The sequence below is a fragment of the Acinonyx jubatus genome, chromosome B4 (assembly GCF_027475565.1).
Source record: "Acinonyx jubatus isolate Ajub_Pintada_27869175 chromosome B4, VMU_Ajub_asm_v1.0, whole genome shotgun sequence".
Classification (NCBI taxonomy): Eukaryota; Metazoa; Chordata; class Mammalia; order Carnivora; family Felidae; genus Acinonyx; species Acinonyx jubatus.
In genome coordinates this window covers 82,152,238-82,179,185 of record NC_069387.1, presented here as the reverse complement: position 1 = coordinate 82,179,185, position 26,948 = coordinate 82,152,238, and the positions used below count along the sequence as shown (strand labels likewise).

The 26,948-nt window shown below is 51.9% G+C and overlaps 4 protein-coding genes across 10 annotated transcripts; 2 read left to right on the top strand and 2 right to left on the bottom strand.

Annotated features, from left to right (window-relative positions):
- Positions 1 to 21: 21 nt before the first annotated feature.
- MBD6 (methyl-CpG binding domain protein 6) lies at positions 22 to 5,849 on the bottom strand. Of its 6 annotated transcripts, XR_008300291.1 has the most exons (13): positions 5,713 to 5,849; positions 5,313 to 5,415; positions 5,020 to 5,182; positions 3,738 to 4,790; positions 2,897 to 3,558; positions 2,468 to 2,621; positions 2,121 to 2,290; positions 1,584 to 1,997; positions 1,425 to 1,492; positions 1,146 to 1,209; positions 823 to 992; positions 495 to 558; positions 22 to 236 (listed from the first exon to the last, which is right to left on the bottom strand). XR_008300291.1 is itself a non-coding variant. In XM_027071421.2 (11 exons), the coding sequence occupies exons 1-11, from the start codon at positions 5,823 to 5,825 to the stop codon at positions 918 to 920; spliced, it is 3,039 nt and encodes a 1,012-aa protein (XP_026927222.1). In that variant the 5' UTR covers positions 5,826 to 5,849; the 3' UTR covers positions 22 to 917. The 6 variants fall into 6 exon arrangements, 2 of the variants coding, with proteins under 2 accessions (XP_026927222.1, XP_026927224.1); XR_008300289.1 differs by having other exon boundaries at positions 495 to 992; XR_008300290.1 differs by having other exon boundaries at positions 22 to 558.
- A 3,561-nt stretch (positions 5,850 to 9,410) lies between these two features.
- LOC128316415 (DDIT3 upstream open reading frame protein) lies at positions 9,411 to 12,559 on the top strand. Its single transcript, XM_053226425.1, has 3 exons — positions 9,411 to 9,473; positions 11,754 to 11,801; positions 12,425 to 12,559. The coding sequence occupies exons 1-2, from the start codon at positions 9,411 to 9,413 to the stop codon at positions 11,793 to 11,795; spliced, it is 105 nt and encodes a 34-aa protein (XP_053082400.1). The 3' UTR covers positions 11,796 to 11,801; positions 12,425 to 12,559.
- On the top strand, positions 12,551 to 13,369 carry DDIT3 (DNA damage inducible transcript 3). Its single transcript, XM_015073222.3, has 2 exons — positions 12,551 to 12,685; positions 12,782 to 13,369. Exons 1-2 carry the CDS (start codon positions 12,551 to 12,553, stop codon positions 13,148 to 13,150), a joined length of 504 nt encoding a protein of 167 aa, XP_014928708.1. The 3' UTR covers positions 13,151 to 13,369.
- MARS1 (methionyl-tRNA synthetase 1) lies at positions 13,310 to 26,822 on the bottom strand. Of its 2 annotated transcripts, XM_053226421.1 has the most exons (22): positions 26,628 to 26,822; positions 25,692 to 25,782; positions 25,454 to 25,532; positions 25,241 to 25,375; positions 24,821 to 24,896; positions 24,396 to 24,568; positions 24,111 to 24,217; positions 22,132 to 22,248; positions 21,789 to 21,992; positions 20,809 to 21,010; positions 18,511 to 18,585; positions 17,147 to 17,317; positions 16,882 to 16,977; positions 16,626 to 16,743; positions 16,045 to 16,258; positions 15,118 to 15,249; positions 14,905 to 15,009; positions 14,647 to 14,833; positions 13,975 to 14,046; positions 13,811 to 13,834; positions 13,631 to 13,723; positions 13,310 to 13,531 (listed from the first exon to the last, which is right to left on the bottom strand). In XM_053226421.1, exons 1-22 carry the CDS (start codon positions 26,734 to 26,736, stop codon positions 13,385 to 13,387), a joined length of 2,727 nt encoding a protein of 908 aa, XP_053082396.1. In that variant the 5' UTR covers positions 26,737 to 26,822; the 3' UTR covers positions 13,310 to 13,384. The 2 variants fall into 2 exon arrangements, with proteins under 2 accessions (XP_053082396.1, XP_014928705.3); XM_015073219.3 differs by lacking the exon at positions 13,811 to 13,834 and having other exon boundaries at positions 26,628 to 26,820.
- Between the last annotated feature and the right edge of the window lie 126 nt (positions 26,823 to 26,948).

Sequence of the window (26,948 nt, the reverse complement as noted above, 5' to 3'; positions counted from 1 at the left end):
AAATGAGTACAGAGTCAGAGCCAGAGTTTCAAAATATTCTCATCTGTTAAATTAAGAGTGTCTCCCATAGAAAAGCAGTGGAGGCCCCACAGGGCAAGTACAAAACAGAATTAAAACTCCCAAGGGTCTTGTCTTTACAAAAGAAAAGGCAGGAGGCAGCCCCTGGACAGCGGGTCGTGCTGGCCGCTCCGGTTGGACCACGGTGCATAATCCTCAGTCGCATCATCACAACGTCTCTGAGCGTTTCGATGGGGGGAGAAGGGGCAGTGTAGTGTGTGTGGGAGGAGAGGCCCAGAGGGCTCTCTGTGCCCCCTTACCCCCTTTTATATCCCAGAGGAAAGTAGAGGGAAGCTGGCTACACCTTGAAATGAGGCTATGTGTTTCAAACCTGGGGACAGGGGTAAGAGGGGATCTGTGCTTTGAGCAACCTGAGCCAGACGCAGAGGGGTGTTGGAGGGGTGAGGGGGGAATGCATGATGCTTATTGCTTTGTACCTTTCACTGGGAAGGAGGGCAGCAGCCAACAGTAGCTCACAGGTTTGTAAACTGAGCCTGCTGGCTTCAAGAAGGGAGGCAATGAAGTCGAATTAAATATAAAAGAGTCATTTGTGCAAAAATAACTTAAACAAATAAAAGACCTGGGGAAGGGGGTGTTCCCCTTAGCCTGGTGGGGAGAGGGCCATATACCAACCCCCCCAGGCCTTTTCAGTGACATGGCTTTGGGGGGGAGGGGGTGAGCTTCCCTACCCCCTGCAATGGCTCAGGATGGGATTGTAGGGGAAGGGGTTGCATTTGTGCTCTGAGTGGGGAGTAGTGCCCCCACCCACTGTCCACAGGTGCAGGTGGCTGGCAGGGGCTCCCAAGGCTCAGCACTCAGCTCTCCCCAGTCAGGGTCAGATCCAGCTCCAGGTATGGCTGCTAAGGGGCCAGTTTCCTCCTCTTGTTTTTGGCAGGACGGCCAGGGCGGGCCCGGGGAGGCAGAGGGACAGCCGCCTATACAAGAGGGGAAGTTGAAAGAAGTGATCAAACAGCTAGGTATTGGGAAGTCTTTTATTTTCTCCCCATGCCCTCTAATCCTCTTCTCTTGCCTCGTCCCTTACAACCTCCCCCCATTCCCCCCACCCCGCAACCCTGACACACACTTACTCGGGTTGTGGGGCTGGGGTCCAAGGTAACGTCCTGGCGGGAGCTATTGCTGTTCCGAGCAGGGCTGCAATAAGGGCACAGATGATCAGGAATACCTCCCCAAGCACCAGGTGAAGCTCAGAGTTTGGGTGGGAAGCTTTCTACTTTTGGATAATAAAGGCATAATATCCTGTTCATATTTAAACATGAGCCTTATTGAAAGCCAAGCCACTCTAGACACTTCTATAAACCCATCAAGAAGTGGGAGAAGGCCAGGACTGTGGCAGGCCCAGCACTCACTTGTATTTTCTCCTCCGGCCACGACGAGACTTTCTGACTACCCCTGGGGGCACCTGGGAAAACACGGACTGTATGTGTAGGAAAAGTTAGGAAAAGGAACCAAGTTCCCAGCCTTTCCTCAGAGCCCTTCAGCCCAGACCTCCATCACCCTGCACTCACCTTAAGGTCCTCAGAATGGGGTCCAGGAGGCGATGGATCCTTGGGTTCAACACCCCCTTCAGCCAGCTCCCCATTATGCTGCCAGTGATGGGTCCTTCTTGGGGACCGTTCCATTTGTCCATTGAAGCCACCACGTGCCCCCCACTTGAGGGCCAGTCGGCCAGGCTCCCGCCGGCTACCAGGCTTTCGGCCCCGGCCTGGCCTGGCCTCACCATTAATGCCCCTAAGTCCCCCTCCTCCCCTCCGGCCCCGTTTCCCTGACCCCCTCCCAGCGAGCAGCTCAGGGACTGGGGGGTCGGGAGAACCGTGGGGTGGGGCTAAGGCACTGAGGGGAGGCCGGGCAGGCTCCGGTTCCAGGGCTGAGGTGGGGCTCTGAGGGGGCAGACAAGGGGCTTCTGGCTGCTCTGGAGGAATCTGCAGGCGAAAAAATAAAATCTTAGTCCCAGATATGGTTACTCTGCTAATATAACTCAGAAAGTCGTACATCCAGTTTGGGAAAAAATTCTGTCCCTGATACACACGTGCCCACAGGCTCACCTGGAGACTCTGTAGCAGGCAGGCTAGGGGACTAGAAGCCTCTGAGAGGGGTGGAGGAGCTCCCCCCCCAGGGAGGAGCTGCAGCCCCAACTGGCCAGAGAGAAGAGGGCCAGGAGGCTGCAACAGGCTGGGGAGGGTTCCAGGGCTGCTGGTCAGCGAAGACAGATCACCTGTTGAGGAGTTAGGTCAGGAGTCTCCCTTGGCAAACCAGTTAGGCTGAACAGACCCTATTAATCTTAGGCTTAACCCCAGGGTCAAAAACTCTTCCCCAACTCATCCAGCCTCTACTCCCAATTTTTACTGGTTCCTTTCTTCTCTTTCACACCAGAGTTTTCCCTCAGGCTCACCCAGCAGGCTGGCACTCAGCAGAGGGCTAAGGAGTTGGGGGGGTCTCCCTGAGTTGGAGGGGGCCTTGCCCAGAGAGGAGGCCCCCGGGTCAGTAGTTGCCGTGGTGACACTGGAGGTAGGTGGTCCAGGTTGGGGGGCACTCAGGACACAGGGCTAAAAAGAAGAATGACAACACCATATGCGTAAAGTATTTAACAAACGTACAGTACTTTCACGTATACGATCTCACTGAAGTCTCACGTGAAGTAGGCCACGCTTATTAAATACAGACCCAGTTCTTGCAGCCGTCCTACCCCCAGCCAAGAACTAAGCCCTCCCCAAAGGCCCTGAGGAAGAGCTCAGGCATGAAACTGAAAGCCTTTGATTCCCAGCTCCCATCTCTGATTCTACCTCTTGTTCTGTCCCACCCACTCCTCCCCTATCCTCACCTGGGGGGGTGTCCCCGAGGGGGGATCCAGGCTGGCAGCCAGCAGCGCAGAATTTAAAGCTATGAGGGTAGGGGGGGCTGAAAGTGGGGGGAATAGTAGGGGGGGCAGGTCTCCCAAACCTGAAAATGTCTCCCCACTTGGACCCCCAGCTCCTTCTGCAGATCCCTCCCCATCCCCAGCTGTGGGGCCCAGGGCCAACAGGGGCAGGAAAGAGGCAAGGAGGTTGCTAGGAGGTGCAGAAGGGGGTGGAAGAAGGTCTGAGGGGGGTGGTGGAAGCAGGGAAGCCACCAGAAGCGAAGGCCCTTCAGGTTCGCCTGGGGCTAGGGGAGGGCCAGGTCCCCCGGGTGGGGGTAGCAAGGGTTCAGGGGGAGGTTGTCCCCCTCCCCCAGCCAGCACGCCAAATAAACTGTGGCTGAGCAATGGAGAAGGTGGAGGTTGCCCCAGACTCAGAGGGAGAGGCAAGGCCCCTAGCATCCCTGGGAAGCCGGCTCCACTCAGCGCCAGGCCCTGCTCAGGACTAGGGAAAGGGAAAGCCTCCCCACCAGCCAGGGGAGGCAGAGGACAGGCTGGGCCCGCCCCCATCCCAAGCCCTTCAGATGGGCTTTGAAGCACAGGGCTGGGGACTAGGGGGGCTTTGGAGGCAGCTGGTGGGGCAGGGGCACCTGCAAAGGAAAAGAAAAATTCAGCTCAAGACAGGAGTGTTTCTTTCTCCCAGTGTCCAAAGAACCCAATCCTCATGCCTCCGACCCAGAAAACCACCCAAAACCTCTCTAAGCTCCCCTAAATACCTTGGCTGCCTTTATCCACCAGAGAAGAGGAAGGCTCTACCACACTCACGTACCTGGCACACTGCTGAGGCTGCCACTGGTGGTCCCAGGCAGGGAGGGTGGGATAGGGTGCCTGGGCTGGGGAGGGCTCCCTGAGGAGAGGGTTGGGGGAGGAGGAAGGTGTGCATCTGACCCCAAAAGGTTAAAGCTTCCATCAGAATGGGAAGGGCCAGGGGTGGGGAGTCCCAGCAGGGACAGCACAGAAGGGAGAATAGGTTGGGATGGCTCAGGGAGAGGAAAGGGTTGAGGGGCAGGAGCAGGGGCCCGAGGACGGCTCCGTCTAGGGGCTTGAGGGCCTCCCCCTTCTAGCAATCGCAATACCGTTGGGGGTCTGCGGGGACGACGCTGAGAGGGACGGGGTGATGAGGAGTGGGAAGCTGAGGGTGTCTGGGCACGGGGCCTTCGGCCCTGTAAAGTGCTGGGAGGGGGGAGCGGGGGATGCTGTGCCTTGGCCGCTGCAGAGAGTAGGCTGCTAGCAAGGAAGGGGGGTGCCCCAGGCCCCTCCACCGTGGGGGCCCCTCCCAGGGGTCCCAAGACCAGGGGCAGGTGCATAGTGGCTGAAGACACTGGTGGCTGAGTGGCAGGACCAGGGGGGCCAGGGGGACCAGGGAGATTATTGCTTGGGGGCAGAGGAGGGGGCGTTAAGGCATCACTACAGTGGAAAAGAGAAGGGTCTGAAGGTGGTGAGGAGGAGGCATGGGGGGCTGGAGATGAGCCCAGGTCAGGGGGCACCAGGCTGGATCGGAGGGCAGCTCCCCAGTTGTAGGAGGGAGCATTGAGGCTGATAGCAGGTGGAGGCGGTGGGGCTGGAGAGGGGGCATTGCCCCTTGGAAGGAAACAGGGGCTGCTGCTGCCTCCAGAAGGGACTGGGTCAGGAAGCCTTGGTGGTGGGAAGAGCCCCCCAGGGCCTGCTAGAGGAGGGAAGGCCTGTGGAACGGAGGGTGGTTCTGGGGGAAGGGAGCCAGGACCCCCATTAAGTGGAGTTGTAGGAGGGACTCGACAGGGAGGGCGGGCAGCGGGGGGCCCTGGGGACACAGTGTGGAACATTTGGGGGCTCGCTCCCTCTCCTGCAATGAATGAGAAATGAAGGGTCAGCCTGTGGCTCCCCTTCCAACAACTTTCTTTCATCTTCTCCATCCCATCTCCCATAGATCCCCAACCTCCCTGTAACTTCCTCTCAACAAGCAGCTCCCCGTGCCACCCTTCTCCTTGCTCCCCCTCATAGAGCTCCTCCCACCATCCCTCCTCCAGGCCCTTAAGTTTTCCTCAGTTGTCGGGAAAGTGGAGAAAACTCACCAGGAGAAGAGTGTGAGCAGGTGGTCTCCATGCTTCGGTACAGAGTTGCCATGGCAACGGCTTTCCGCCGGTGGTTGCACAGCTTGGTCATGTCCTCCTCTGATGCGGGCCCCACCCCAGCCCCACCCGGGGTCACCGGGGCCAAAGGGTCAAAGTTGAAAACCTGTAAGGCAGGAGTCACGGACAGGGACTCTGAGAGAGTGAGATCTGTGAGAAGAGCTACCATGATCAGTCATTTGCAGTAGATCACTTGGCTTATCCCTGTATTCTCTGGCACCCCTCACCACTCTGACCTTGGGGACATTGAGTGGACACTCCAGACCGCACTTGCAGGTCCCATCGCTGAGGAGGTAGCTCCGGGTTTGCTCCAAGGAAGACAGCTCTGTGCCACTTGGGCTGGCAGACGACAGGGTCAGAGATATAAAGTTAGTTGACACCATATCAGGAAACGTGCCTAAAAGGACAGTTCTTGAATCAAAGACCTTCCTGGGAAGGACAGAGGATAAGGGATGTGGAAAGAGAAAGAAACAGATTTAAAGGGCCAGATACAGACAGCAAAAAGGCTGAGGAAAGAAGAACAGAGAGCAATAGGGTAGGTACCAGAGATGCGAGCTTTGAGAGGAGGGGTGGGAAAGAAAACTCAGGCACCGAACAGCCTGAAGACAGAACTGTGGGAACTCTGAGGAGCCATACCTGATATAGAGCACAGCACCCTCTCGAACACAGCGCTGCCAGCCGATGGGGACAGATGTGGCCACAGGGCCCCCAGCTCTGTCTGCTCCACTGCTCTCATTGCCCCCATTCATTGTGTGTAATCAGCTCCCACGTGCCTGATAACAGACATCCATGTGGGCATTAGGAGGATTAAACTGTGCTGGGTACCTGAGGGAGTACTCCAGGAAGGCAAAGATTCTGGGGAGACCCGAGAACTCAGGAGTATGGAGAAACCCTCAGAGAGCTGAGAGAGAAAATGAAGAAGAACTCTCTGCCATCCCACCATGGCTACCTGAACATCTCTGCAAACATTGTGGGGTCCAGTCTAAAGCCGGGGCCTCCGGCTTAGCCCACACCTGCAACACAGGAGAGAGAAAGGACTGTCGGGAATCTGCCCAACTCAGAAGAGCACCAAAGCTCAGGATACTCTCAAGGGAAAGATCCTTAACCACATGAGGTAGGTGCCCACACATATCTCAGGGTTCTCTTGGCTGAGTCCACAACCATCCTTTCCGTGTACAGGACTGAGAAACCAGAGGATCAAAGCCTCCACTACCAGGGACCAAGAAATCAGAACCCAATTCCTAGACATAAAGGGCAAGCCCCCTTTGTCCCATCAGAGACAGAAGACTTCATCCTGGAATATGGGCAAGTTCCCATGCCAGGCCACTAGGAAGTTTCCCAGAGAGTCTGGCCCCCTGCTGTTCCCTACTCCCCAGGAAGATCACATAAAAAGTGCAGATTGCCCCACAGGTCATCAGGCAATTGCCCAACTGCCCGCTGGGGTGGTACCAACAGATCCCCTCCATGCCTGTTTCATTAGACAATCACTGAACTAGTTCATTTGGGTCTTCTGAAGAAAGGTTGGATCCATAGCTCTGTCTTCTCCCAAGATACTGAAAAGCTCCTGATTTCCCCCCAAGCCTAAGGCAAGGGGCTTCAGCACCTCCTACCCCACTGGCTTCAAATTGGCTCTAAGAAGGATTCTCTTCTGATATGTGGGGACGCCCCCCCCCCAAAAAAAAACCCTTGCAAGTATCCTCTCCAAACTCACCATCGCTCCCACCCCACACTGGCGGCTTCTAAACTTTCCCTCTCATAACAAGGCGCCCTGTCACCCAGCCTGCTTCCCTCAGCTTGGGGAGGAGGGGAAGGCGCACGAAGTAGGAAGGAACTTGGGGAGAGGGCGGGCGGAGGGTGGGCGAAGCACTGAGGGGAGGGAGGTGAAGAAGGCAAAAAGTCAAGCAGTGAGAGGGAGAAACGGCGGGGGCAGGTGAGGGTAGGGAAGTAGGGATGAGGCCAAGGAAAGGGGCCGAGAGGACGCGGAGGGGGCAGAGGGTAGGGACTGGAGGGGAGGGGAGGGGAGGGGGAGGGGCGGGATGGGGGGGCCGGGCCCTGCACTCACCGCGGCCCATGGTTCGGCCGGCCCCGCCCTGCGCAGTCGCGGCCCAGAGGGTGAGTGGGAGGGAGTGGGAGGAGGGTCGGTGGAGCCCGAGCCTCCGGTACGGCCCCGGCCGGTCCTAGCAGGAAGCGCCGCCGCCGCCGCCGCGGATCACCGAGCGGCCTCCCGCGCATGCGCCATGGGGGCCAGGGGCAGCCCTGGGGATTCCGTTCCCAGAAGGCACCGCGCAGGCTGGTGCCGCCGCCGCCGTCGCTGCCGCCGCCACCGCCGCAGCCGCCGCCGCCGCCGCCGCTGCCCGGACGGGAGAGGGGCGGGGCCGGGCCCCCGCCCAGCGGACAACGACGAGCCAACAGGAGGGGCCGCAGTGCGCATGCGGGAGCGCGCCTACCCCTCCCCCACAACCCCCCATTAATCCCCAAGAGAACAAACACCCCACGCGGCCCCCCCGCCCTCCGCGGAAGGATCTGAGCCTCTTCCCAGGCCACTGGTGGCCAATCCCAGCCCTCCCCGGGAGGGGCCCCTTCTAAAGCCACAATCTGTTGGGGGAGCCAGGAATGCCAGGTCCGGGAGGGGCCAGCCCCAAAAGATGAAAGTCGCGACTTGCCCTGCCCCGCCCCAAAGGCTTCCCGGGTAGTGTGCTGGGACTTGACCCGCCTCCCCAGGTCAACATGTCACAACACGACCTCAGCCTGTCAAGTCACATGACCTTTGCCTGTCACTGACAACCTGGTCATGTCTTTGGGCCAGGAGAGACCATCTGGTCTAAACCACCCCCCACTCCCATTTACAGAAGGGGAAATGGAGGTCTGGAGCAACGCAGCGCAGGCCTGGCCAAGGACCTGTCACTGTCACACCACCACCGATACCTGTCTTCCAGCCACAACCAACCTTGTGACATTTTCTACTGAACCCTGGCTGCCCCCACGAGGGTATGACAGTATATGTAACCGGCCGCCACATGGCATCTTTTTTCTACCTAATGGCACAAGAAAAATACTTCGCATTTTAAATGGTGCTTTTCACTTTTGTTCAGGCTGCCTCCAAGTTCATAGTTCTCTCATTTTACCTTCACAACTCATTATCTTTTATTTACAAATAAGAACGGTTGAGGCACACACTTAGGTGACTGGCCTGGGATCCCTGGGCAAGTGAGGAGCAGCTGAGGCTAGAATCTGGGCTGCTGACAACCCAGTCGAAAGCAGTTGTGCGCTCAAGTGCATGCAATGTCCTACGCGAAAGGCTCTAACGCAGCCCAAGGCACCTCCGCGGCAGGAGGCTAGTGCAAGGCTCCTCACACCAGGGAGTCACAGGACTTGGGCATCTGGTACAGTGAAAAGGGCGGGTCTTGAGCTTTCGTAAAGAGCGCCAGGGCACCGTGGGGGAATGATAAGTGGGGAAAACAGTGAGAATCGGCTCGACTGGTCAAAGGACACGAATCCTGGCATGCTGGGGGCCCATCAGAAACTTTACAAAGATAAAAGTTAAGGGTGCTGTTCTGAAAGGAGCTGAAAATGACAAGCAAAAGTATTCAAGTTCCTCGGCCTCTTCTGGGGGAGTTGGGGGCTAAAAGAGAAGACCTTTTTAAGAAGACGTTAGGCAGTCCTGTAGGCTGGATGCAAACTTTCAAAAGCGGTTGGTTTAAAAGGCCTTGTGTCCATTAACTGGGAGGGGACCAAGCAAAATGGGAGTCTCTTATGGAGAAGGTGAAACGGGGGCTAATGCCAGGTGGGCGGAATCAAAGCTCTGGAGGGAGACAAGCTGCAGTGAGGCTTCTCAGGCAGCCTGGGGGTAGCCACGGTTGATAGCCGTTGGGGCCGTTGGGAGCCGGGCCCTGGCGCCCCGCCCTCTCTTCTCCCCTACACCACCCCCCTACCCTGCACCTCCCACCACCCTTGTAGTCCCCTGCGCGTGCGCGCGAAGACACCGGTTGCCAAACATTGCATCATCCCCGCCCCCCTTTCCTCCCCTCCCCCTCCAGCTCTCCCCTCCGCGCGCGCGCATGACTCACTCACCTCCTCCGCGAAGCCTCGTGACCCAAAGCCACTTCCGGGTCCAACACAACGTCTACCCCCAAGCCGGAGGGAGCCATGGGGGCGGGGCCGCGGGAGCTTCTGAGTGGCGGATGTAAGGGATGAGGCGGGGTCCGCGCCGGCGTGCCGCGCCCTGATTGGTAAGCTTCTGGATCCGCCCCTGAGAGGAGGGCAAGGCCTTATTAAAAGATCGGCGCTCCCAGCTACCGAGGTCAGAGGCTTGAGTCTAAGGCATAGAGCATATCATGTTGAAGATGAGCGGGTGGCAGCAGCAAAGCCAAAATCAGATCCGGAACCTGAGGAGAGAGGCGAGTACTGATCCCTTATCTACCCTTTACCTTCCGAAATTCGGGAACACCAGTTGTCCCCTCCGAGTCAGGCATTTGTTTTTAGGATGTGGCCCCACCCCCTCCTCGATGAAATTAGTGACAGTCCGAGGGAGGGATGGGGAGAATCCTTTATTCGGAGTGGTGCTTGCAGACCTCTCTTCCTTCGGACGATAGCGTCACCCTACCCCTGCCCGGAGCGTGGGCCCTGCTCTGTGCTCTTGGTCGAAGGGGTCTGGATGCCCTCGGGAGATTTATTTTATGTTGCTGACCCCCGGCCTCTTTAGGCCTGTACGGTGGGAGGCGAGGCAGCTGGACACTCCCCCACGCTAAGACGCCTGGGTGACCATGGCTCACGCCTCTGCCACCGCCTTACGGTCAGCGGCACTACCCCTACCCCACCCCCAGTCCTTCTCAGCCCCAGCGTCTCAGGGCCAGAGTGGCCACGTCGGTAGCCGGCGCTCCTGGATCCTCCACAGGATAGCCATTCTGCGCCCTAACAGAAAATTGAACCTTAAGGAAACTGACTCAAGGCTTTTGGGAGGAGGGGTACCGATGGACAACAGGGATTGGAGATAGGTTTTCACATTCCCCCAGAAGTCTCTGGGCCTCCCGCACAAGAGAGCATCCTGGACCTCTTAAGTGTGGGAAGCCATTTGGGACCTCTCTAGTATACTATCTTTCCCTTGAGATTGGTCCCTGCCTCTTTCCCTCTGTCCTGTCTCCATACTAATCTCTGTGTAACCATTGCATCAGGCCAGCCCCCTGTTTGGCTCTGCAGCCCTCTGGCCTGGGGCTCCACTGCTGATGAAAGCTGCAGCCCACACACTGGAAGGCAAGGAGGGTTCCCCAGAGAGGACAGCCCTGAAGAGAAACACTCTGGGTGATATTGCACCTCCAGTCCCCAGGGACAGGCAGCTACTGCTCTGCCTCTGGGCTTCCTCCTCCCTTCCCTGTGAGAGACTGGAAGGAATTTATCCATTCATTCCTAACAAATATTTAACACATACCTGCTACATGCTGTGCATTTTGGGGCCCAGATATATCCGTGAACAAGAAAAAAAAAAATCTCTGCTCTCACAGAGCTGGTATTTCAGTGGGAAAAGGCATACCACAAACATATGTTAAGTGCCATGGAGAAAACTAAAGCATGGAAAAGTAGAGAATGCTCAGGGTGGGGGGGTTAGTTTTCCATTGGGTGGTTAGGGATTCTCTCACTGAAGTGACTTCTAAATGTAAGATCTAAAAAGAGGCAAGGCAGTAAGCCAGGCAAATATATGTGGAAGGAAGAGCTTTCCAGAAGAACAGCAAGAACAGAGGTCCTAAGGTGGGAGCATGCAGTCTCTTTGTGGGACAGGAAGCCAGTTTGGCTGGACTAGAGTGAGCAAGAGGGAGAGTGGCCAATGAGAAATCCAGGGCAGGGAAGGAACAGATGGTATGGGGCCTTTTTAGCCATTTTAAAGACCTTCACCTTTCATATTCATGAAATTGGAAGTCATTGGAGGGTTTTGAGCAGGATGACAGCACCTGGTTTAAGTTTTAAAGGGCTCACTCTGGCTGCCTATAGTGAACAGACTTGGGGAGGGGTAGCAAGGACAGAAACTGGGAGACCTGCAGTAATCCACCAGAGATGACAGTAACTTGGTCTGGATTGGAAACAATGGAATTGGTGAGAAATATTTAGATTCCGGGATTTTGAAGAATGAGTTAAAAATTTTTGCTGGTGGTTTGAATTGTGGGGTGTGAGAGAGGAATCAAGGACGATTCTGAGGTTTTTGGTTTAAGCAAGTAGAGATGCCATTTACTGAGATGGGGAAGACCATGGAAGGGAAAGGTGAGCAGGGATTTGTCTTTGGACATATGAAAGTCTGAGATGCCTTTTAGACATCCAAAAGGAGATTCAGGTAAGCAGTTAAATAGCACAGTTGGAGATCTCATTAGAGGTCCAGACTGGAAATGTGCATTTGGAGGATGTCAGTGTGGGAATGGAATTAGGAGAATACCACTTGATTTGTTCCTTACCCTGGCAGGTTTGAATTTAGAGAAAGTAGAGTTGGCCGTGACTTATCTATTGTAATCAGGACTACTAATGTCAGCAACTAAAAATAAAGGCTGTCTTCTGCCCTTGGAAATGGCTGCAGGGACCATTGACTGTACCCTGTAAGACAGGAAATGAGGAAACACCAATAGGAGGCTGGAGATAAAAGAAGCTACCTGTCTCCCTTCCAAAAAATGACTAACATCTGTCTTTGATCCCTACAGTGTTCCAGAAGGAAGTGTATCTTCATACATCACCATACCTGAGAGCAGGTAAACTTAACCAACCTTTCCCAAAACCAATTCCTAAGAGGTGCTGCTTAGGGTCACTGTACTGGGAGTCCTAACAAGTTATGAAAGCACCTAAAGAAGACAGGAGAGGAGGGTTTGAATCTGAGCAAACTTTTGCTGACAGGCTAAATCCATCCTCCTGGCCTTCCCCTAACTAGGTGACCAAATCACTATTCTTAGAGCATGTCCTAATTGAAAGCTGGCTGAGTGAGCAGTCAGTCCCAACAAAGATAATTGGTTTGTCTTACCAAACCTCAGTCCCCATCAAGGTTAGACTCACCCAAAGGACTCCTCACACAGGAGGAGAAAGGAACACAGATGGTCTGATAATTGCCCCTGGAAACTACCAACAAGTTCCCCCAGGGAGGCGGAGGACTTTTACTAGGATCGCCTAAGAATGTATATTCCAGACCCTTGCTTCTTCATATGCTGGGCAAAAGCAAGGAAGGAACGTTAGTATAGACCAATTGGAAAACTTTTTAAAGGGCCAAACAGTAAATATTTTGAATGTCGAGGTCTCCACTGTCGTAACATGAAAGCAGCCGTAAGCAATATGTAAATAAATGGATGTAGTTATGTTCCAATAAATCTTTATCTGCAAACAGGTAGCAGGCCAGTTTGCCATCCTGGGGTATAGACTGTTTAACTGCTTTGTGGAGCTTATTCCACTCCTACCCCTGACCTCCACATCCTGAGTATGTACTTTTCCAGAGCCTGATCAAACTGCAGAGATGGCAGCCGAGTCATTGCCTTTTTCCTTCGGGACACTGTCCAGCTGGGAGCTGGAAGCCTGGTATGAGGACCTGCAGGAGGTGCTGTCCTCAGATGAAAATGGGGCTACCTATGTTTCACCCCCTGGAAACGAGGTGAGAATGCTAGGCCTGAAGCTGGAGGGTGGTGGGAGGGTCTTGCCCTTCCCTTCTTAACTAATATCTATTCTACCTTTCCTCATTCCCTTGAAGGAAGAATCAAAAACTTTTACCACTCTTGACCCTGCGTCTCTGGCTTGGCTAACTGAGGAGCCAGGACCAGCAGAGGTCACGAACACCTCCCAGAGCCCTCGCTCTCCTGATTCCATTCAGAGCTCCCTGGCTCAGGAGGAAGAAGAGGAAGACCAAGAAAGACCCAGGAAGCGGAAACAGAGTGGCCAGTCCCTAGCTGGAGCTGGAAAGCAACGCATGAAGGAGAAAGAACAAGAGAATGAGAGAAAAGTGGCACAGCTAGCTGAAGAGAATGAACGGCTCAAGCAGGAAATCGAGCGCCTGACCAGGGAAGTGGAGGCGACTCGCCGAGCTCTGATTGACCGAATGGTTAACCTGCACAAAGCGTGAACGGTTGGAACCATCACTTCCCCCCTCAGGCTATTACCTACCTTTCGTGGAAGTGGCTGCTGACCATCTTCTCATCAGTGCCAAATGATGTGACCCTCGACCCCATCTATTCAGTAGGGGGAAAGCTTGGGGTAGACAACAGGAAAGGGTCTCAGCATGTATATAGAGATTGTACATTTATTTATTACTGTCCATATCCATTAAAGTGACTTCCTATGAGCCACGCTCTCACTTTCACTTTTTCTTCTTGCCTTTAGGGGTTTCGAGGGGTTTCCCCTCAGCTAGAGCCAACTGTTTCTTCAGATCCAAGAGTTTAGCCACCTCTGCGGCAACCTGGTTCTTGTCTGCTTTTTGTGCTTTTAGTTCTCGCACAATGTTGCCCTAAAAGGAGAGCAGGTGGGGAAAGAACAACAGTGAGACCAGAAGGAACCTATTTAGGATTCAGCTTGTCCAGTATCCCACAGGGTTTAGGCTGCATACCTGTTTGGTCACTTCATCTGTCAGCACTTGTATCTGCTGTGGTCCAGCTGTTGCCATAGCCTCTACAACTGCTGGCTTGGGGGGTGCTTTTGCCTAGAGAACAACAACAAAGTTATCGCCTGCTCAATAAATACCCCTCGACCTCAAGCTTTACAGAACATCTCGGAGGAATGGGATTACCTTTAACTCCAAGGACTCTTCCAGCTAAGACAGGAAAGAAAAACTATAAGTAAGGAAGCAGCAGGGTCAAAAGGTGGAAAGAGTAATGAGTGAGGACTACTCGGGGACAAGGAGAGGACACCGTGGCTCTTGCTGGGTGACAGCACAGTCTTTAGCTTTCTCACCTGGCCCCCGCCAAAGCGCTGCCTCAAACTTTCAATCTGGTCATTTTCCAATTTTTGGAATAAGGGACTGACCTGTGAAGAGAGGTACATAATCATTCACTGATTACGTATAAACGCTACCAGATTACAGAGAGGGCCTCTCTAATCCGTCACTGATACTCAGGAGCTCTAAATGTTACAGAAGAAACAAATGAGCATATACCTGCTGATTTCAATAAAGAATCCAGAAAAAGCACTGCCATTCACTAGGAAAGCCCAAAATATTAATAAAGTCCAAGACTATTTAAACTCTTTAAGGATGCCAGATTGACACAAGGGTGTACGGGTGAACTTACTTTATCCCTCCTGTTAGCATTATGGAGACCAGGTGACCATGGTGTTTCTTCAAACATCTACTCTACATGGGCTGTATACCAATTAGTTTTACATGCCAGGTACTGGGTTCTGGCACGAAGAACAATGATGATATGTGGGCTACAGATAACATGGAGCTCATGAGCTGATACTTTATATCAGAAACAAGCCTGAGTGCAGAGTGGGGAGGAGTGGGGAGGGGGTTCAGAGAACAGCTGTAAGAGGCCTATGTCCAAAGTTCTCTGACCCCTCCCCAAAGGCTGCATAGCAAAGGTAGGGGTTTTAAGAGGCTGGCTTCTCCAGCCCTGAGGGACCTACCGTGCCAATCTGGTGTCCTGCTGGTAAGGTACATAGGAAGTTTGTGAGGAGGATGCTGCAAGCTGGAGCTGGAAGCTGCAGCTGGGCCTGGATGGTGGCACTAACCGTGGGCATGTAAGGCTGGAGCATGATGGACAGCAAGGCAGCTATATTCACCGCCAAGCCTGTCACTGTCCCTGCCCGCTGCCTGGGGGAGAGATATTAGTCAGAATTTCCAGAAGGACCCAGCCTACCCCCCACGTTATTCCACAAACTTACCTGTCAGCCTCGCTGCCTTTAATCCGCTTCCAAGGCTCATTCACCTGAATGTATTGGTTGCCATGGCGAGAGATGGTGAGGATACTGCGTAAGGCCTCCCGGATCCTGGGAAGGGAGGAGGCAAACTGAAGTGGAAAGTCCCAGAGGGGCCAGTATGGGGCTCTCAACATGCCAGCAGATTACTGAGATGAGGCAGAGGTGCAGGTTACTTACCGAACCTTCTCTAGCAGCTGGTGATAGTGCTGGAGCTCCAGAGTGACATGGGCCAGCAGGCGCCGATCATCAGGAGTAAGCACCATCTCGGGGACACAGCCCCCAAAAAACTTAGACACAAACATTCCAGCTCTTCATGGGAGTAAGGAAGGAGAAGGAAGAGAAAAGGAATTACTGCCCAATGTCCTTATAGAAATTTGACCTGATTTTCATAATTCTCCATTCTCTCAGAATTGACACCTCCTGGCAGCCCTCAAGGCAAAGCTTAAAAATTCATTCCTTGGGGCATCTGGGTGGCTCAGTAGGTTAGGCGTCCATCTCTTGATTTCGGCTTGGACCATGATCTCACAGTTTGGAGACTAAGCCCCGCTTGGGGCTCTGAGCTCACTGTGGAACCTGCTGCTTAAGATTCTCTCTCTCCTTCTGCCCCTCGCCCCCCTCAAAAAAAAAAAAAAATTTCTTGTTCTCTCTCTCCCCTAAGTATAAGAACCTGATAAAGTCAAGCAACCTCATTTTATTTTTAAGAAATCAATACTCAGAATAACCAAGTTGAAATCTGTTACTTGCTATCCAATACTCTAGTAGAGACTATCTGTGAAGTGCAGTTAACAACCAAATCTGAAAGGATGGGTAGCCACAGAGTATACTTCTTTAGATTGCGGAATAGCTGAGACAGAGACCAATCATGGAATGTGAGCCTAAAGTAAGAAAAACCCCAAAAAGTATGGCAAACATCTCCTACCCCTACCCTAAGATAACCCCCTTCTTTAGCCAAATTTTTCCAATGGTCTGTAAGTACGCTTTTTTGCTGGGAGAAAACACATTTCCAATGTCTCCTACCGAGTGCAGCAGAGCTAGCCAGCACCCCACCCCACCCCCAGCTCATCTGCTGACTCTGACCGCCCCACCCCCGACACTGAGTCCCACCTGTTGATGAAGTTGCCCAGGTTGTTAAGCAGTTCAGAATTATTCTTGAGCAACATGTCTGTCCATGAGAAGGCACTGTCCTGGCCCTCAGGCCGAATGTATAGCAGATAGAAGCGCCAGATGTCAGCAGGGATCCCTGTGTCCTGGGCCATGTCACCAAACACTCCTACACCCCGGCTCTTGGAGAATTTCCCATCCTCGTAATTCAGGTACTCTGGACAAAGGAGAATGAGAACCATCTGTTCAAATCGCACCTTTCCCTCTCTGACCCACTAACTCTTCTCTCCTCTCCCTCAACCTCAATTGTGAATGACTAGTAACACTTCTCCTTGAGTAGCTGGCCTGCACAGAACTTGGAGATCTCTTCCTCTCCATTCTACTTTTTCCCCTTCGCTTCTACCCATTACAAAATTTTAGCTTCAGACTTCTGCTTTCTTCTGGGTTGAGTTCTCATGTTCTAATTATTCCTATTTCATCTCAACTCCTAACTCAAGATCTAGAACCTCTCCAAGATCTTCTTCCAAATACTGCCTCAGCCCTCATTCCCTAGCAACATCCCCATCTTCAGTTTTCCAGGGTACCTGTAGCAATGAGGTGGCTGACCAAGGTATAGTTGTCCTCAGCTCCTAAGGCCGAACAAGGAAAGACTAAGCCGTGGAAGGGAACATTGTCTTTGGCCATGAACTGATAAAGGTTCACCTACAAAATACAGTTGGGAGACAAAGCTCCTGAGACCGTCTTCAGAGGCCCAAGAAAGACCAGGTACCCAATTCTAACCACCTCAACACACATATGCACACACCCTCCCCATAGACAGGCTAACCAAGAGCTGCTCACTTGTTCTGGGTTCTTCCACCATCTCTCCCACTGGTCTGTATAATTGGCTGTGATGGACACATAGCCAATAGTGGCATCAAACCAGACATAGAATACCTGAAGGGCCAGGAGGAGAGAGATACAATAGGATGAACAAACACTGGAAAACTTCACTAACCCAGTCTCTGACTGAAGCAAGACATAATCAACAGTCTATTCTGCTAGTCCAGGGTCTCAACCCCAAGGCAGAATAATATGACATATGAACAAAGCATAGGGTTTTTACCTTGTCCTCAAAACCTTCTAAGGGTACAGGGGTTCCCCATTTGAGGTCTCGGGTTATGCAGCGGGGCTTGAGGCCATCTCGAAGCCAAGAACGAATGATGAACCGGGCATTGGGTGTCCAGTCACTGCCAGGCAATGTCTTCCCCAACCATTCCTCCAGTCGTTTTTCCAGCTGAGATGGCAGAGAAAGTCAGAGGGCTGATTTAGGACAGTCTCATACATGGTTCGCATGAAGATAAACAGGTACGACCTCTCTGGAGTAGTCTGGCAATATACAATTAAAAGACTCGTGACTGTGACACAGCAATTCCACTGCTAGGAATTATTTCAATAGAAATACTCACACATAAGCGTATGGATACGTATATAAAGAAGTACACTGTTCATCATAGCAAAAAAATTGAAACTAACTCCCACGGTTCAGTAGAGTTATGGAAATATGATATATCAATACAATGAAATACTTGCAAGGCCATTAAAGAGGGAGTTAGATCCGCATGTACTGACGTATAAAGATCTCTGAGATATATTAAATGAAGCAAACTGCAAAACAACAATATACAATCGTATCATAATAAAAATAAGTAACGACACACAGAAGCTCAGACAAAATTTTGAAGGAAAATATGTATCAGTGCTTTATTCTCAGATGGAATTATGGAGAACATATCTGGTTTTGTACCGTATTTCTACCTGAAATTTTAGAAATAAGCTTATTTCACTTTTGTAAGCAGAAAAACAGATAAATCTGTTGGAAGGGATGGTTTATGTGATTTACCCACATAAATACCATAGCTTCTGAAGCCTGACGACACAGTCTATTGGTGAGGCTATGGGGAAATAGGCACACACTTTGCTGGCAGGAAGGCAGAATGGAACGATTTTGTGTATACTCCCACAGACTGCTTATAAGCTGCAAGGGGGAAATGTTAATTGTACAATGGAGACACTGAATAACACCTTGACCAGACAAAATCAACATCACCAATGAGGGGGAGATGGCTATCAGGTGCCTCCGGAAAGGACACGATATCATTTGTATAGTATTAGAACTGAGGACGCAGAACCTGAATTTATTTCATCCTGGCAAAATAGCCAAATCCAAAATGAGGAACAGTCTACTTGGGGTAGGGAGGTGATCAGAGACTGCAGTCTTAAAAACTGTTAATGTCATAAAAGACAAAGGCTGAGGAACTGTTTCAGATAAAAGGAAACCAAAGAGAGAGAAAAACTAAATGGAATACATGATCCTGAACTAGATTCCATACTAAAGAAAAAATTATGCTGTAAAAGATATTATTGGGAAAACTGACAAAACTGAAATATGGATGGGAGATCCATAGCTTGAGGGAAAGGCCCACTTACCTTAGGCAGGTCCAGGAACAGGTGCTGAGAGGATTTCACCACAGGGCACGACCGGCAGACTTTACACTGAGGCTTCTGTGAAGGGAAATTGAAGGGAAGGCGTGACGCAAGGTGGGATAATCAGGATCCGGACCACAGGCCAGGGGGAGCTGTGCAGGCAAGGCGTGAGGCACAAAGGGATGAGCTCCCCAGTCTGCCATCTCACTTAGCTCCATGCTTACTTGGCCTTCTGAGAAATTGAAGACTCAAGTCTACACAGCATAACATTGGTTACTGAGAGTTTCACGACTCTGTCCTATCACTCCAAAGAACAGGAAAAAACAGGGGCGACTGCCTGGCTCGGTCAGCAGAGCACACAACTCTTGATCTCAAGGTTGTGAATTCAAGCCCCACGGTGGGTGTAGAGATTACTTAAAAATAAAATCTAGGGGTGCCTGGGTGGCTCAGTCGGTTGAGCGTCCGACTTTGGCTCAGGTCGTGATCTCACAGTTCGTGAGTTTGAGACCCGTGTCGGGCTCTGTGCTGACAGCTCAGGGCCTGGAGCCTGCTTCAGAGTCTGTGTCTGCCCCTCCCCTGCTCACACTCTGTCTCTCTCTCAAAAATAAATAAAGATTAAAAAAAAATTAAAAATCAACCAATCAATAAAATCTTTAATAAAATAAATAAGGAAAAAGCATTCTCTGAGCACAGGCTAGGTAGAGAGCACTGCACTGTATGCAGCTGTGTGAGGGAAAGAAGGGGCACAGATACACAGTTCCTCTCCCTGAGGAAGTTACAATCAAGTTAGGGAGTGCGGACCTTTCCAAAGCAAAATGTCAAGAAATACTTACTTTCGTGGCACAAACTAACCATGCAAACACTGGTGAGTGATGATTAGAGGACTAAACAGTCAGGTGGGGCTAATCAACGAAAGCTTCCTAGTGAGGTTAGAACTGAGCGTTCGACTCTTTTCTTGTCTGAGTACACTCCACGCCCAACGTGGGGCCTGAACTCGTGACCCTGAGACTTTGCATGCTCTACCAACTGAGCCAGCTAGATGTCCCGATCTGGGCTTCTAAAGGTGAGCCATTAGAACTCTCTCAGGACCTCTGTCCTGAGCTCTACGCGCCTATCTGCAGCCGCCTACCTACCACTTCTACATTGGTGTCTAACAGGCACCGCAAACTGAACAAACCCAACAGTCTCACTGCCCTCCATCGGAACTCCTGCCCTTCAACCAAGCCTGCCCACGTTTGTAGATGGCACTACTGTCTACCCAAGCTGCTCAAGCCAAAAACTTCCAAGTCATCGTTTCCTTGACTTCCCCTCACCCAGAATTCATCTATCCAGTACGGTCTACCTCCAAAACCTATCTCGAATCCTTTTCTTCTCCCCATTTCTGCTGTTACTAACCTAAACCAACCTACCAGCATCCCATTTCTGAGTTACCATTCTGGCCTCCAAACCAGCCTCCCCACTTTCTCTCTTGCTTCCCTCCCATCCATTTTCCACGGAGCAGCCTACTATTTAGCTCCTACATGGCTTACCAGGCCCTGGTAATCTGGTCACCGCTGACCTCTCTGACCCCCCCTTAATCCCCCTTCCCTGTCACTGTGCTACAGCTACACTGGCCTTCTCCATTCTGCCTTTTCAGCTGCTTGCTGCCTTGTGCCTTTGCATTTCCTGCTCGTTTTGCCTGGAACACTCTCAACCCCTCATCGCCCAGCTTGCTCCTTCTCATTCTTCAGTTAAACTCTCAGTTCAGGAGGGTTACCTCCTCTGAGAGGTCTTCCCCGATCACCTGGCTAAAATCTTTACCCAGAGGCCACTGTCACATCCTCCTGGCAGTTTATCGTGGACATACATTCTTGTCCTTAGGGCTGGTCTCCTCCCTGCACTACACAAAGATCTGTCTTACTCAGTGCTACATCCCCAGCAGTTCCCAGCGACCACCCTATCACAAGAGCTCAAAACACAGGGGTTGTATAAATAAATGAATAAACTAACACATGAGTAAACGTGGAGAAAAGAACACGTGTTTACAGAAGAAAGAACTAAACACATGCAGATCAGGTGATCTGAAGCAGGAACAAAGGTAGGGAAGCATACACTCATCCTGTCTCTTCCCTAGCACAATGCTCAGCATGTAGTAAATGCTCAGTAAACGTCCAATGAACCAAACGATGAGTTGGGGCAAAAAGAGACACCGACGAAAGGTCCTGAATGCTAAAATAAAAATCCTGAATGGAACAGGCCTGGGAGTCCCTGAATAACACAGACTGTCTCCCTTTCTGGGCTTCCATGAGACCCTCCTCTCACCTTGAGCTCAATGGCATTGATGAGCTTGCCACACTTGTCACACTGGTCACCTCGGGCCTCTTCGTAGCCACAGAAGGGACACACACCTTCCACAAAGCGGTCAGCCAGGAAGCGGGCGCAGTGCTCACACCGCAGCTGCTCCACAGTATCTTGGAACACAAAACCTCGGGTCAACAACCGCTGGAAGATGTCCTGAGTGATTCTGGCAAAGTGAATCAGGGACAGGGGAGGGCCGGATCAGAGGAAGTCAGAGGAAGTGGTGCACCCCTCCCTCCTGTCACTGCACCCAGGCCCCAAATCAGTCCCAGTGCCGAAGAAATCAGGCAGAAGGCCCCTCAAGGCCAAGGCCATCTAGTCAATTTCAGGGAGTTTTACCGGATGAGCCCAGACCCCTCATATATCCCTTACTCCCCACACAGTCCCTTCCCTCAACACTTCAGAACTTATGTTTGTCAAATATAAACTTAACAGTTTTGTGCTCTTTGCTAACAAAAATCTCTAAAAGGATAGGACTATACTCTTTTTCAATATGTCCTGAAGTGAAAATTAATCAGTCTAACTGCTAAACTGCTGAACACTATTAAGCTATCGACCCGTCTACTATACAGTTTTTGTAAGGATGCGTGTCAGGCAGAGGAAGAATGAGTATATTTGCTATAAACCAACATAGGAGTGGAAGGGAAGGTCCTAAAACTCAACAGCAGCCAGGGAAGAGCAGAGAGGCGGCAGAGGGAAGGCAGAAACTTCCTTTAAGCCTAAGTCCTATCTCTTTCCATCCTTGGCTGCTTCTTCAGCCCCTGGTCAGGCCTCTTCAACCACTGAATCCCCACGCTGGGGATACATTTCAGGGCAATACTCAGATCCTAAGTTTGAGAGGGATGCCTAAACAGCACTTCCGGTTCCTTCAGTCTCCAGGGTATTTTCATTGCCCCCAGCCCCAGTATCCACCTTCTATTTCTGCCTGATTAGAGGAAACCTACTTGGTCTGCTGTGGAGTGGTGGTACGACCAAAAATATCAAATGAGATATTAAACCAGCGATAGATATTGGCATGGATGGCGTGGTACTTGTCACAGATCTCCTGGGGGGTCAGGCCCTCCTCCATAGCCTTGGTCTCTGTCGCTGTACCGTACTCATCTGTCCCACACAGATAGAGGGTGTTCCACTGGCGGAGGCGGGAGTACCTGGAAGAGGATATGGGGATTACAGGGGCCCCGTCCCAGACCCTCCCATGTCCCCAGGATCCTCTCTACTCTTGAGGCATTCTATTCGCTTGGGGCCACTGCTCCCTTAGGAGGTCCCTTCCCCTGCAGCTGGCTCTACCTGGCAAAGACATCAGCACTGAGCACGCAACCAATGATGTTTCCAAGGTGGGGGACATTGTTGACGTAAGGGAGGGCACTGGTGATGAGCACATTCCTTTCCCCAGCCACAGGCAACCTAGTAGGGAAGGAGGAAAAGAACAGTTCATGGGGGAGAAGCAAGGGTCAAGAGGGACCAACAGGGCACAGAACACCCACACGGATCTGTTCTATTGTCACAGACTCAGGTACATCTGAAGTCTTCCCCACACGAACCCACAGCATCATGAATTCCCCCAAAAGCCACAAGACCCCCTACAGTTGCAAGTGTAGGGCCCTGCCACAGTGAGCAAGCCCAGGTACTGCTCTTAAGGAGCTGCATTCCTCACTGACCTCTGTCCGCCTTTACTATCATAACTGCTTCTTTTCCAGCCGCTCATTCTCAGGCTCCAACTTCCGGGGTATCGACAAAACTTTCTCTGGCTCTGTCAACCACTACACCCCCCAGACTTCGACGCTACCCAAGCATCCCTTCTCAGCACTGTCCTGTCCTCTCCTACCCAGGTGTCATGGAAGCATTACCTCCAGTCACTGTCTGAAATGCTCACAGCCTGCCACCCCATCTTCATGTCTTCCCAAGTTCTCCCATACCCCCTACTCTCCCGTCCCTAACTCATGTCAGTTATTTCCTTGCGGCCCTACTCAAATCAGCAGGCATCAGCTACTGCCTTCATAGCCACCCTCCGCCTACACTATTTCAGGTGCATGCTTAGTCATGGCACGTAATCTGCTGTCTGAAGTCATTCAATCCACTCCTCTCTATGCTTCATCACCTGATAGCTCAGCTGCACACATTCGGTACCCACCCCCCCTCCTTGGCACTGACCCCTCACCAGGGCTCCTTTCACCTTTCCAACCATTCTCAACCTATACTCCTTGGCTCCCACTTTTACCATGTCCTTCAATTTTGGGCATCCTGAGAACTCAGGATTCCCACGGTTTCTTTCCTTTTTTTTTTTTTTAACTAGGCTCCATGTCCAACATGGGGCTTGAACTCACGACCCCGAGATCAAGAGTTGAACACTCTACTGAGCATTGAACGCTCTGACTGAGCCAGCCAGGCGCCCCTTGGATTCCCATGGTTTCCACTATTAACAAAGACTCAAATGATTCCTCTGGTTAACTTCACCCTTTCTTCCCAGCTGATATACACATCCAGTTAGATGTTGCAACTACTTGCCAGAAAGTTTTATAGCTCATTTCCTTAAAAAAAAAAAAACAAAACCCTGATTTCTCTTGCAGTCATTGACTTTGCTCCCTGTAACTGCATACCATAATTTTCTCTGAAATCCCACTTAGAAATCAACTCCTTCGGGGAAGCCTTCCTTCAAGACAACCACCTTCCGCCCAGTCATCCTTGTATCCCAAGCCCCTAAGCACTATAAACACACTGTGTGCTGCTCCTCATTGTGTCAGCGTGACTTCTCTCTCATTATGAGTGTGCTTACTACTGTAGCAAACATAAAGGTGAGTATGTCTGGGGCTCTACCCTCAGGGGGGTTGCATTCTATTATGTAACTGGTGACTGGTTACATTCTCTTATGTAACTGGTAACTGGATCAGTGCAGCGAGAGGTACAAAGTGCCAAAGGAAAAGATGAACATTAAAGAGGCCAGCAAAGGGGACCTGGCAAATAGATATTGGCTCTATCAGTAATCTCCCTTTAAGAAACCAAGCCCCACTCGGGGTGCCTAGGTGGCTCTGCCGGTTAAGCATCAGACTTCAGCTCAGGTCACGATCTTGTGGTCCGTGAGTTCAAGCTCTGCATCGGGCTCTGTGCTGACAGCTTGGAGCCTGGAGCCTGCTTCAGATTCTGTGTCTCCCTCTCTCTCTACCCCTCTCCCACTCATGCTCTGTCTCTCCCTCTCTCTCCAAAATAAACATAAAAAAAAAAAAAAAAGTAAGAAAGAAACCAAGCCCCACTCATCTGTGCCTACTCACACAGGATTCTGCTGTGGCCGAAGTGGGGGTAAGCTTCCCAGGCCCTTCTCCCAAGCAGTTACAGCCATGGCAATCTCCTCCTCAGACAGAGTAGCCAGTTCTTCCTCCTGTAAAGAGTGGATACAATCCCTCACCAGGTGAGGGGGCCCAAAGACTAAAGAAACTCCTTCCTTGCTCTCCAACAAAGGAAAGAGTTAATAATGGCCACGCTCAAAGTCCCTCTCCAAGCCACCTCCACCCCCAAGTACTGAAGCTCTGTGGGGACCCCACTGCTCTGTTCCAAACCTCAGGCTCATTGCTGACAGCCCTCCCCTCAAAGGAGCTAGGGAGGGGCTGCTTTTGGAGGTAGGGCCGGAGGGCCAGGACACCCTGCTGCTTCAGCACAGTCTCTGCAGCTCTCTGACATGGCTCCTGAGAACTCAGTGTCTGGAACCAGCTGTGCAGGGCACCCAACTCTTCTGTGGAGAAGGGAGAAAAAAAGGGAATCAATCAGCAAGACCCGGAATGGAGAGGCAAGAGTGGACCTCCTCCCTCTCTTCAGGAAGTTTCTCCAGTTATCTTCCCCAGTTCCCTCAGCCATCTTTCTGCTATGGCTGCCCTGTCAAGCTATGCCTCAAAGCGGATCCTCAATATTTTATTGCCCATTCTGTACTCCCTACACCAACCTCCTGGGTTGGGGCTGGGCGTGAAGTGATATGCACAGTTCTCACCAGGGAGGTAGGCTGGGTCTTGAAGTAATGGGTATAGCGCTCCCCACAAAACAATGTCAGCTAGAGATTCCGTCTCCTTTGTCGAGAAAAGAAAAAGGTCCACAGGTAAAATACTCAGTTTCTTCCCAATGTATACAATAACGTCTAACATTCCCTAAGCACTTTGTGACTACGCATCAAGCACTCTGTTAAGCACTTTAAGTTACCTCACTTAATCCTCACAATAATCCAATGAGGTGGCCACTAACATTACCCCATTTCAAAGATGAGGAAAAACTGAGGATTAGAGAGTCTGGTGATTTTTCAAGGTTACACTGCTAACAAGGGGCAGCGCTGGGTTTTGCACTCTGGATATAGCCTTCCTTCTTAATTCTTTTATCATACACCTTTCCCTGATCCCTGTCTCAAAGCCCAACTCACCCCAGCCAGGAAAGGACAGCTCCGACGACTCAAGCTGTGGTCAATGTGTGTCAGGGCTCTCCGGACTGGGCCAAGAACATCTTCCCCCTTCTTGCCTTGGACCACTAAATAGTACAGGGCAGCAGACAAGGCTGGCTAAAATGTGGGAGACGCAGGTCAGGATGGCTATGCAGAGCAAGGGCCTGCCTGCCAGCCCCCATATCTCAGTCCCACCTGCAGTTCCGTAGCTTCCCACTCCAGCCACTGGTTGGTGAGGTCATCTTGCTCCCAGCCAGATAACAAAAAGAAGTATCTGCCCAGAGAGAGCGACAGAAGGTAGAACTAGAAAGGCCCATCTGTCCAGCCCATTTCTCACCCCATAGTGAAACAGTGGTGGCAAATAAAGTCACACAGGGGACAGTAAGCCCTGACTTTATCCAGCCACCTTCCTGCCTTAAGGACCGATACTGACCGGCAGATTGCACTAGTGGAGAAGAGGTAGTTGCCACTATCCAGTTGTAAAACAGGGACCTTAGGCCGGGTCAGGAACGGGACCACACACTCTGATGCAGAAGAGAAAAATGAGTGAAAAAAACAAGGAAAAGAAAAAAAAAAAAACTCCGTCAACTTAGATGGACAACTTCGCATTGTTCAGGGAAAAGGGGGGAAAAGACACTGGAAAGTCTTCTGGATAGGACCACTGAAAGGGGGTGGGTCCTGAATGAGCTGGACAGACTAGCAGGTGTTCAGCTGGGACCGCCAGCTGGAGGCAACAGATGGGCATTGCAGAGGGGTGGTGGTATTGGGACAGTGCTGCAGCCAAACACTGGAACAACGGACAGTAACTGAGAATGATCTAAGAGAAGAGTGGGAGAACAAAATTAAGAGAACTGGGAAAACTAACAAGAGAACCGCTATTAAGAGTCGCCCAAACAGATGGCTGGGAAGAGGTAAACCGAAGGAGTCCATGTGTTTGTCGTCTGCGTATTTTAGGAGAGGAGAGCAAGGTCTCCTAAAAATGACAAAGGGGTGCCTGGGGGGTTGTGATGAATAACTAGAGAGGATGTGGGGGATGGGAGATGTCTGATAGGTGCGGGAGAAAGTTGGAATGGGGTAGAGGTTCACTTGAGTGACGCTGGGTACTGGGAGATGAAGGGGGGAGAGTAGAGGTGAGGAAAGGGGTATACTGAAAGTAATCGAGGGAAGCGACTAATGAAAGACGTGACTGGGAGAAGAGGAGTGGGCTGAGAAGAGGAGTGGGCTGACCGAGGATAATGGGGGAGGAGGTTGACGGGAGTGCGTGGTGGGGGGTGGAGGTTTGGGGAAGACAACTGCTGGATGGGTGTTGGGTGTGTTTCGGTTCCGCCCCCCTCATCCACCGCCCACCAGCACCAGCCAGTCCGACTACCTTCGGGGCCTACGGTGCTGATAAGCAGCTCCTCTCTGCCCTGGGCCCTGCCCGCGGCGGCCAGCACGGGTAAGCTCCCCGGGGCGCCCTCGCTCACGAACAATCTCATTTCGCCGTGAATCCCACGCTGATGCAACCGGAACCGGCCTCCGGCCTGCGGGTTGAGCGTCCACCGCGACGCACGCCGGGAAATGAAGTTCTGAACCGAGGCATTCCCTGCACGCCGCTCACAGAAAGTAAACTACTTCTCCCATCATGCCACACCAGGAAACAGGAAAACAATATCAGAGAGATGGGGAGGCCGCAGAGGCTGTGCTAGAG

Coding starts and splice junctions, on each gene's coding strand:
- MBD6 (XM_027071421.2), bottom strand. CDS start 5,825: ATGAATGGGGGCAATGAGAGCAGTGGAGCAGACAGAGCTGGGGGCCCT. Junction 1,998..2,120: donor GCCTGCTACAGAGTCTCCAG/GTGAGCCTGTGG, acceptor TTTCGCCTGCAG/ATTCCTCCAGAGCAGCCAGA. Junction 1,493..1,583: donor CCCATTCTGAGGACCTTAAG/GTGAGTGCAGGG, acceptor CTACACATACAG/TCCGTGTTTTCCCAGGTGCC.
- LOC128316415 (XM_053226425.1), top strand. CDS start 9,411: ATGTTGAAGATGAGCGGGTGGCAGCAGCAAAGCCAAAATCAGATCCGG. Junction 9,474..11,753: donor TCCGGAACCTGAGGAGAGAG/GCGAGTACTGAT, acceptor TGATCCCTACAG/TGTTCCAGAAGGAAGTGTAT.
- DDIT3 (XM_015073222.3), top strand. CDS start 12,551: ATGGCAGCCGAGTCATTGCCTTTTTCCTTCGGGACACTGTCCAGCTGG. Junction 12,686..12,781: donor TTTCACCCCCTGGAAACGAG/GTGAGAATGCTA, acceptor ATTCCCTTGAAG/GAAGAATCAAAAACTTTTAC.
- MARS1 (XM_053226421.1), bottom strand. CDS start 26,736: ATGAGATTGTTCGTGAGCGAGGGCGCCCCGGGGAGCTTACCCGTGCTG. Junction 24,569..24,820: donor AGACCCAGCCTACCTCCCTG/GTGAGAACTGTG, acceptor CCTTCTCCACAG/AAGAGTTGGGTGCCCTGCAC. Junction 13,724..13,810: donor AAGAGTCCTTGGAGTTAAAG/GTAATCCCATTC, acceptor GTTGTTCTCTAG/GCAAAAGCACCCCCCAAGCC.